At 39.5% G+C, this 11,088-nt stretch overlaps 1 protein-coding gene across 1 annotated transcript in view; it reads right to left on the reverse strand.

The window, feature by feature from the left end:
* Positions 1-8,215, reverse strand: part of MMD (monocyte to macrophage differentiation associated) — a 32,032-nt gene extending 23,817 nt beyond the window's left edge. The window contains exon 1 of the mRNA XM_034412484.3: positions 7,942-8,215. Within this exon, the coding sequence (XP_034268375.2) occupies positions 7,942-8,021 (80 nt within the window). The 5' untranslated portion in view covers positions 8,022-8,215. The remainder of the gene's footprint in view (positions 1-7,941) is intronic.
* Between the last annotated feature and the right edge of the window lie 2,873 nt (positions 8,216-11,088).

Raw genomic sequence — 11,088 nt, forward strand, 5'->3', positions numbered from 1 at the left:
AATTAAAGACCTAAAAGTAGAAGATAAAATTATGGTTTCATTCAATGTCACAGCAAACTTTACATCCATAGATCTAGAACTAGCGCAAAAAATTGATGGTAGCCATATTCACAACATGCCCAACCTAACCAAATGTACTGGTCAAAATACCTAGAATCAACCTCTGCCTCTATATTTTTTCAGTTTGAAGGGCAAATATACTAACAAATCAGAGGAACGCCCAAGGGATCAGCACTCTCGGGACTCATTGCAGAGACTATGCAGCATCTAGAAACTGGCACTTCTCCACATACACAGAAAAATATGGATCTGTTATGTAGACAACACCATCGTAATAAAAAAGGAATAACAAGAGAAGATACATGAAATAACATCTTCAAATGAATAAAATTCACGAGGGAAGAAGAAAACATACATACTACTCTTCCTAGATAGCCTCATCTGAACAGGAAATTTTGGCACATTAGAAACTTGATTCTATTGAAAATCCATACTAACCGAGTGCTCCATTACTAAAGTAGCAGCCTTCCACCAGAGGAGCTCTGTAACAACATTATTCAGATGAATACAAACGGTGCAGCAACTAGGAACACCAGAAAGAAGAGACTGCCAACATTTTTTACATACCAGAATGCTAATATATAACATCTTCCAACACAATGATATCTCTGCAACTTTATCAAAAAGTACCTGATCACTGAACCTACTATAACACACCAAAACAAGCTATGAAAAGGATAACCGTACTATATACCAAGAATATCTCAGAAACAACATTTTACTCCACAACATCATTATAATACAAAAACCAAGTAAAGCCTCCAAAGCTTCTTAAGTAAACCAAAAGACCCTGTAGCCTAGGGGTGTCAAACTTGATTTAATTGAGGGCCACATCAGGATTGTGTTTGTCCTCGGAGGGGGTGGGGTGGTAGGGTGGGGTTGTAGTGGCCGGGGTGTGTGTGGCCAGCTCGACATTACTCATGTAATGGGGCACCTTTGGTGGCCCGGGTGGCGCTGGGGGGATCCATTGTCTCCAGCAGAGGAAGGTGAGACCAGGGAAAGCACCAAACCCTTATCCTCCAGAGGAGTCTTGCCGTCTGCTGGTGGCCAAGTATTAATGCAGGACTTCCCTCCCTCCTTTTCTTTTTCCTTCCCCTCTTCATTCTCCTTTCTTCTTCCCCTCTTTCCTTCTTTTTCCTTCCTTGCTCTCTTCCCATCTTCCCTTCTTTTTCTTTGTCTTTCCTCTTTCCTTTTCTCCTTTCCTGTCCGTTCTTAGAGGCTCAAATGCAAAAGAGGAAACATTTCTCCTTTTGTTTTGTTTTGCTTTTAGTTTGTTTTGCTACCCCTCTGCCATCAAAAACAGAGCTCTGTGTGTGTGTGTGTACCCCCCCCCCCCCCAGGTACTGTTTTCGTTCAGGACGGCCTCCTGCAGCCCTCTGCCATTTTTGCTGGCAGAGTCACCCTGGGCTGGTCCTTCAGTATCTCCAGGGTGGCCCTGCAGGCCAGATCTAAGCACCTCGTGGGCCGAATCCAGCCCGTGGACCTTGAGTTTGACACCCCTGCTATAGCCCAAGAAGAAGAAAAAAGGTATCATCTATAACATACAGTATGAGGACTATAAAAGCTATGTGGGACAAATAGGCAGAAGACTAGCAAAGTGCATCCATAAACACCCACTAGCAATCAAATGAAAATTCCTTACTGTCACAACACATGGAAAGACTCAATCATAGTTTCAGTTGGGAAACTGAGCATCTTAGACCAAGCTAAATGCAAAAATGCTAGAGTATTCCTGGAAGTTTGGCATTTAGACAAATCAACCATCAATAGAGACAGAGAAATAAACCAAATTTACACACCATTCAAAAGAGACAAATGCTAAGAAGGAAACAAAAAGACCAGAACACATCCTCCCCAGCAGCCTACATCCATATAAGCAGGATGTAGACCAGAGATACAATCAAGCAGAAAACAGTATCTACTAAGGAACTACCAAGGAGGAAACCACACTCCCAATCAACACTGGCAGGGCAAGCAACTATACTAAATAGGGAGCAAACCCCACACTCGCTAGCACTGCTGATGTTATCTAGTCAGGTAATGAAACATCTGCAGACAAACAAACAACTTACACAGCACCAAGGACTGTACAATTAAACCCTGAGCTACATATTTCTCATCTATTGAAAATATGAATATAATTAACAATAGGTTTGAACATTATTTTGCAAACATACAGTCAAAAGATTGCCTTCTAAAAAGAAAAGCAGGAAAAGCATTGAAGAGCAGCTGGAAAATAAACTTTAAAAACCTGCAGTACCTATTTGCAGGATGCCTGGCCTTGTGAGTTGAAAATAATCATCTGATTTCATTTTTTTAACCTACCTTCTCAACAGAATGAAGATGTCTCACTTTTTTTTGCTGAAGGTGAATCATTTTGGGAAATGATATAGAAAATGCAATAAATTATAGTGCTTAAAATAAATGTTGACTTGGATCCATAGGTTTTTTTCCTTAAATAGAAGGAATTTTTGTAACTGTTCTATATATTTTTTCTATCCATTGGTTCGATCAACCAATCTGCTGTTGTATGATTCTGATAAGCCTAGAATGCTCTTGTACATGTAGAACTTTTCCTTTTTTGTGTGTGTCATTCTAACAGAAGGACTGAAATGTACTTGTTTTGCTACTATGTCAATTTCAGACACTTTTTTGGTGGGGAAACAACTTTTGTTTCTCCAGATATTTTTCAAATATTTCATCAGAAGTAAAAACTAATTGTAACATCATTTCAGATAATCATAACAGCAAGGCTATCAGTTCTCACATAGATTATCAGCACTAGGAATACATCTCAGTTGATGGGTTTATTGTATTTTAAAATTTGTTGTGTACCTTTCATACTAATTTAAAATTTGATGCCCAGTAGAATTAAGTGAATAAACCTGAATGTAAACAACCAACATTGCAGTGATCTTTATAGTGATCTTTATACAGGTAACCATGGCACTACAGGTAGTTCTTGACTTACATCAGTTCATTTATAACCATTAGAAATTACAACGGCACTGAAAAAAGGGACGTATGGCTGTGTTTCACACTTATGATCATTGCAGCATCCCCACGGTCATGTGATCAAAATTCAGACATTCAGTAACTGACTCATATTTATGACCTTTGCAGTGTCTTGGGATCATGTGATACAACCTTCTGACAAGCAGTCAATGGGGAAGTCCAAATTGCTTACAGTTATCTTATAACTGTAGTGATTCATTGTGGCAAGAAACATCATAAAATGGAACAAAACACACTTAACTGTCTCACTTAGCAACAGTAATTTTGGGCTCGATTGTGGTTGTAAATCAAGGACTACCTGTATCTACCTTAAAACTGGACCTTATGTTAAGGTCAAATGAATTTTAGAAAATCAATTTTCCTCAATGTTTTCTGGAGCCTGGGTAACTTAATTAACTTAATTAAGAAAATATTAACATCTGGCAGATTGTTTTCTTTCACTTTGGGATCCAGATTGGGTTTTATCAGCACATTGAATAGTATGATTTCTGCTTCTTTTTAAAAGGCTGGCATATCTCTCTCTTTCAAGGGAGAATTTAAAATCCAGACTAAACTATTCCATCCTCTGTTATTTAACATAACAAATCACAATGGGCAAGATTGAAATATACAGGTGACTAGTTGCATATACTTGGTCATCATGCAATGCACCTAGATGAATGCATTTCCCAGAATTATATTTAAGATATGTGGATGCATGCCTAGAAAACATGAGGGGACTTTTGAGCAGCATACTAAACTTTCAATGCTTAATTTGGGACTTTGAGGAACAGATCCAGACGTTTATTTAATTTACAAGGGAACGGATGCCTGAGAAATCATACTATTCAATATCCTGATGAAACCCAACCTGGATCTCAAAGTGAAAGAAAATAATCTGCCAGATGTTCTGTTAAATTATTTAATTTACAAGGGAATGGATGCCTGAGAACAATTATGCAAAGTGCCTAGCTATGAGTAATAAGAGCTTCAACAGGAATGTTAGTCATACTTACCTGATAATTCCATACAACTTTCTGGGAACCATTAGAATTCCTCTTGATGAAAGAGGAGTCGGGATATTCTTGAAAGTCTACATTTCAAGAAGAAGAAACACAGATCCAGAATATCACTGCTATATTTATTGGACTGGTGATATATTGGGACAGCCCCATCATTGGGCACATTTTCATATTTTCTTAGTCCCTTAAATTAAGTTGTGTAGTCTTCCCAAATGGTTCTACTGATAAATTTCAAGTTGTCCTAAGGGATATATGTAGTAGTACACAATTGTTGTTTCCCATTACTGCCATAATGTGGACTCTACAGACACAAGTCTACAAATGGTCAGTTCATCAAATTGTATGAAACTCACTAAACTCATACCAACCGTTGGAAAGCTGGGATATTTTTTTCAATCACTCAGTAATGTGAGCAAAACATGGTAGTATGATTTCCCCTCCATCAAACTGATAGGGTGTCCATTGTGTTTGGAAGATCCATGGAATCAAATCTTGTGAACATGACAAATTTGTTTAAGTCATTTTTAGCTCTGAGGGAATAATTTAGGAGTATACTGCTTCTAATAAATTACTATCTAAAAGGCATTTTTAAAAAATGTAACATTATTTCAGTTTTTTTAATTTTTGAAAACAATGATGTAGAAAGTGCTCCTTTAAAAAAGAAATACCCAAGTCCAAATTGCAAATGCATTTTTTATTTATTTCTGATTTGAAACATTTTATTTTTCACATGGGTGGGGGCCACTAAGAATAGACTATTTTATGGAATATGCTTGCAATTGAAATCTAAAAAAATTCCTTTTAAAGAAACTAAACTCTAGCCATGGTGGAAAATGCCATGATTTGTAATAGGCAGTGAAAGGGGAAATAGATCTTTGAGTGATGAAATATTTAAAAACAAATCAATTTTATCTGTCATACAGAACTGACAATGAGATCAATCTGACAGTTAGCATGCCTTGATAAAGGAAAATATATTTTGAAAAAGTTTTAACAAATGCAAGATTTGTAACTACCGTAATTGTTTAAAAGCTCTTAGAACAGACAATATAGATAACACTGTGAAATGGGTACATATAAGACAAAATTGTGAGAAATGTTTAGTTTAGTTTAGTTTATTTATGCTTATATGCTGCCCTTCTCCTGAAGGACTCGGGGTGGTTCACAAAGATAAAACAATAAAACAGTAAAATTACGACTAAAATACTCAATTAAAATCCCCAAAAGATTAGTTAAAACTCCCATCAGATCAGCAAATTTGTTGGAAAAGCCATGTCTTCAGGTCAGCGTGGAAAGAGCGGAGGTCGGGGGCCATCTGGAGCCCAGTGGGTAAACCATTTCAGAGGGTCGGTGTGCCCACAGAGAACGCCCTCATCCTGGGCGCCATCAGCTGACATTGTCATGCCGAATGTAGTGTCGAATGTAGTGTGCAGCCGAATGTAGTGTGCATATGTCAGACAAAGTCCTTCAGATTTATTCCAAGTTGGATTCCAGGCTTGGGGAAATCCTCTGGAGGTGACTCTAGCAGGCAGTGATTCACCCTCTTCTTAAGAAGTTATTGTTGCTGGACAATTTTTATTGAGTTTCCAACCTTAATTATTTTAGGGCAGGTTGTAGAGAAGGTGGTCATACAATAGCCATAGAGAATTCTGGAAGAAGCAGGTTATCCGGATACATTACAGTCAGGTTTCAGGCTTGGATATGGGACCAAAACAGCATTGCTTGTGCTTGTGGGTAATATCTGGTGAGTGCAGGAGGGGTGGTGCATTCCTCCTTCCTCTTCTTGACCTCTCAGTGGCCTTCAATAACATCAGACGTGGTATTCTTCTGTAATGGCTCTGAAGAGTGTGTGGCGCTGTGTTGGCTAGTTGTCTTTCTTTTTCCTGGGCTGGTTGGGCTGATTGTAGTTGGTGTTGATGGTGGGGAAGTCCAGCCCTCTGCCCCTCTTTTGCAGGGTTCCTTGGGGTTTTCTCTCTTCCCCCATTTAATGTCTACATGAAGCCCCTGTGTGCGTGTGTGCGGTCACCTGATGGCATCATACCCTCTGTATGCCAATGATACCCAGTTTTTATATCTCCACCCCTGACCATCCAAATGATGATGTGAAGGTTCTGTCTCAGTGACTGGAGGCTGTATGAGGAACAACAGCCTTCAGTTCAATCCTAGCAAGGCTTTAATTATTAGGGCTCCCTGGTTTTGGGAAGTTTCCATCACTAATTTTGAATGGAACAGAATTATCCCAAACAAAACCTGTGTACAATTTGGGAGTCCTTCTGTACTCACAGCTCCTGTTCAAGGACTGTCTGTACCAGTAGTGCCTGTTCTTGGACCACAAGCACCTGTTCTTGGACCATGATCTGGCTCATGGTCACTCAGTCCTAGTTACCTCCTGAATGGACTACTGGAATGTGATTTACATAGGGTTGCCTTGCCCTTGAAGATCATCTGGAGGCTACAGACTGCAGTAGCACAAGCAGGTATGTGTGTTCCTTAATCAATACATGTTATACCTCTGCTCCATGAGCTGCACTGGTTATCTGTATGCTTCCATGTTCAATGGGTAGAATTATTTGAGGGACTGTCTTCCCTGATAATGTCCACCTGTCTCATTAGATCTGGTAAGACCAGCATGCTCTGGGTCCTGTCATGGTGGAGCCTTGGGAGACAGTCTTTTCTGTGGTGGCTCCTGCCCCTTGGAACATTATTCCTCCAGAGAATAGATTGGTTCTGACCCTGCTGGCTTTTTGTAAGGTCCTAAAGACAGGATTTTGTCACTGGGTTTGGGGATCCGGATATGGCAGAGCCCATGCAGGGGCTGGGCTAATTTATGATTTTTAATATTGGCTGCTGGTTGTATTTATGCACTTTTTAAAATGTGGCTTTGTGTTTTTATATTGTTCTTAATTGTGGTTAGTTGCCCAGAGTCATGAATTAGAGATAGGCAGACATATAAATTAAATATATAGAATTATCTCATTTTCCCCCTCTTGACAACTCTTAAATTTTGTGCTCAGGGACAGGAAAACAACCAGTGCAATCCCAACTTTAAAAAGGGATGGAAGGAGGGAATACAGAAGATTGAAAATCATCTTCATAAAGAATTACAGCATGCAGTTCCCATCATGATTTCCCCTGAAATATCTAATCATGTGGGAAATCTTGACATAGAAAAAATACAAAGTAAATCCCCCCCCCCCCCAAAAAAAATTATTCAGCAGTATAGTATATCAAAAGTTTACCTGCCAGGATTTTTTATTTTCAGACATATCTCAGTCACTCTGAATTATGTATGTGTCCTTTTTAAAAAAATATAGATATCCTTGGAGGGACAGGTTTATATAAAAAGAGGCAAGAGGTCAGAGGCAAGGATCTAGCAGTTCCTTCAATAGCTAACTTTTCAGCCTTCACTTTGTGTAGTAGTCAATGCAAAGTCTTCCCAATGTATTGCTCCAGCCTGATGAAAGGAAGGACGAAAGACAAGAAGAAAAGAGACACTCCTATGTGATAAGCCAATGCTGCACAGCAATTCTAGATGGGTTTAGTACCAGCAGTAACCAAGCTCCCTTAGGAAGCCCAGTGACAGCAGTAGATATTTACACATTTCACACAAAAGCTTCAGTGAGGTGGTGCATCCACAGCTCCCCCAATCACTTTATCAGGGCGCAGGACTGTGTGCCATTACGCACATGCAGACATTCCTCAAATGAAAACAAAAACCGGGCAAAACATTTTCAAGTCTGGGACTGAACAAGAAGAGAGGAGCTAAGACAACAACTTTTCATAACAGCAATCAGCTTGAGTGCTTATTTTAAATGCTGGTCCCGATATTACATACAAAGGCTACCGTGCTCCCAAGAATACTCACTTTTCCACTTTTTCTGTGTTTTCACATAGATCCTTGGTAGCCCAGATTTTCCTTCTTCTGTCACAGGAGCAGTGAGCCATCTCACGGGACAAAAGAGCAAGGTGGTTGTAGGGCAGGTTTCTTCCCAAGCAATAGCAACACAATCAGGTAAGAGTCCTTGCCTTCTCCTGCCTGCAGTAAGCTGATTGACCTTGTTTAGTCCTCTTGAAAAAGAAGAGTGAAAAGAAAACATGTACACTGGCAGGCTTAAGAACTAGTTCACCCACCGTAAGAGATGAGTAACACCCACGTGACTGTTCTGGTAGATAATTATCTGGAAAAGAAAGCTTGGAGCATTTAAGAAAGAACTTTGCTTTACAAAGTTGTGTTATAAGTGTCCTGGAGAGCAAAGATGATTGCTGATTTACCTTCCCCCCCCCCCCCGCCCTTCTATATAGCATTAAGCCTTTAAAATCAGCAACAAATTCATGAGTTTATTAGCTTAGCAAAATAGTGTCTTTTTAATAGTTGTTCCATCTCTGAATTAGTGCAGCATTTCTTAGGGTCCAACAACTCCTTGGTGTTCTCAAGACCCCCTCAGAAGTCCTCGAAGTCAAGATTATTTGCCAGCCTATATTGAAAAAATAATATAATATAATATTAAAATTCTATCAAACAATTGCGAGAAGGGGTAGTAGCAACAAAGGCATCAATTTCATTTTTTAATATGATAAATTTCAATAAACATAACCCACAGAAACAAAAGCTCTTTTTGTGGTTTTTCATAATTTTTAAAAGTAGGAAGAGCTCCTGAGAAGTAAAAATGTTTAAGAAACATTGTATTAGTGAATGTGGAATATATAATAATATAATATAATATAATATAATATAATATAATATAATATAATATAATATAATATAATATAATATAATATAATATATATATATATATATATATATATATATATATATATATATATATATTCTTACTTTTTGTAGGTTTTATGTTGTTTTTCTTTTAGCCAGGTTTTTCCTACGTAGCCAAGATTGAGCTAGGGCTGTAGAAAAAGTTTGGCTACGTAGGAAAAACCTGGCTAAAAGAAAAACAATAAAAACAATAAAAAGGTAATAAATCTAGCCAGTAACACATGACTGCAAGAGGAGAACTACAACTTAGACTCTAAAATCACTGATTGCTTTTGGTTCCCTCCTGAATTTTAAAAGGGGAGGGTACCATTATACTTAGAAGAGGGCAGGATGTTGCATAAGGCCCCAGAGAAGACAAATGTTCCATATGTCTTGACACAGGGGATAGGAGCATATGCAGCAGAACCCAATTTAGTCTAGAGCAGGGGTGTCAAATTTGATCCCATCGTGCGGGCTGTATCAGGATTTTGTTTGCCCTTGGGGGCCAGGGTGGGCGTAGTAGCCTGGCTGTCGCAGCCGACTGGGTGGGTGGGGGCGGGGTGAGCTGGGGCCAGGGCCTGCCCATCTCCAGAACTGCCCTGCGGGACACCTCTGGGCCTATCGTGGGCCAGATTTGGCCCACGGGCCACTTAGTTTGACACCTCTGGTCTAGAGGTTAAGGCACCAGTCTAGAAACCAAGAGACTGTGAGTTCTAGTCCCACCTCAGGTATGAAAACTGGCAAGGTGATTTTGGGCCAGTCATGCTCTCTCAGCCCAACTCACCTGACAGGGTTGTAGTTGTGAGGAAAATGGGAAGAAGACAGAATATTAGGCATGTTCACTGCCTTGAGTTACTTCCAACCATTTGTTTAGTGACTGTTTGAAGTTACAACGTCACTGACAAAAGTGACTTAGGACCGTTTTTCACACTTACGACCATTGCAACTTGTTCATGTGATCAAAAGTCACATGACTTTAGGCAGCTGGTTCGTATTTATGACGGTTGCAGTGTCCTGGGGATCATGTGATCCTCCTTTGTGACCTTCTCACAAGCAAAGTCAGTGGGGAAGCCAGATTCACTTAACCACTGTTACTAACTTAAGAACTGCAGGGATTCATTTAAATAAGAAAAGTCATAAAATGTGGCAAAACTCACTTAACAACTGTCTCGCTTAGCAACAGAAATTTTGGGCTCAATTGTGGTTGCACGTTGAGGACTAGCTGTATTTATTTTCAGCAAGGTAAGGTCATGAGATCAAATACGCCCTCCTTTGAAAGACCGCTTGGGGCTTTATCATTGAGACAAACAGAATTACAGGTGCTTGTCATAGATTTGCACAAGTTTGACTAGAGGTAAAAACCTTAGGTGACTTTCCGGAGTAGCACAGAAGTTGTTTTTCATACATGTTTTACTTTCTGTTCTGTTGTTCATGAATAGTCTTGAATTTCAAATAGCATTGTGATACCACCAGGGAGGGGGAGTGGACTGTAATTTTATATATAAAGAATTGTTGCTGGGAAAGGCAGCTCTGTCGAAACGTTGAGTCAAATAATAAAGCTTTAAAATATGCTCGCTTTTTTAAAAACAAGAAGTCTATTTGCCATTTGAAGGCATGCTTTCAGTATCCTGATTAAGTCCTCAGTTTTGTAACAACATGGGAGAACTTTCCTAGGGCTTGATGCCAAAGTAGAGAACTCATTTGTATTTTCATTTCTCTTCAGAATGCCTTCACGTTTTTACCCAAGTAGATCCTTTCTGCCTCCTCTTATGTTTAGCCCTGAGAACTGCAGGAAATCCTTTGGAACCTGCCCCCACCCAGCTTTTACATGCTTCTTTGCAGTGCAAATTTTCCCAACCTAGATGTTGATATGCAAATAACCGCAAACCTATTGCCTTGCAGCTCTCCCTCCTGCCACCGCTGCTGTCTCCTCTGGTAAGACAGATACTAGCCATTTATTTCATAAGTTATTGTCTCCAAAGATAACAACCCTTAGAACAGGATTGTTCAACCCGCTGCTTTAGACAGCTAGTAATGCGGCCCCACAAGATCGTAAATCTTTAACATTATAATGTGATTTATATACCTCAACTATATTTTTTATATGCAGCTGAAGACAATTCGTCTTCACTCAATATGGCCCAGGCAAGCCTGACACGCCTCACATAGACAGTCTTGTCGAGGCCTGGTAACCCAACCTGGGAAACCCAAGAAAATTACCAGGTTGTAGCTTACTCCGGAATGTTGAAAATACAGTACAGA

This window comes from Pantherophis guttatus, chromosome 2, assembly GCF_059756535.1.
Source record: "Pantherophis guttatus breed Tessera chromosome 2, ASM5975653v1, whole genome shotgun sequence".
Lineage (NCBI taxonomy): Eukaryota > Metazoa > Chordata > Lepidosauria > Squamata > Colubridae > Pantherophis > Pantherophis guttatus.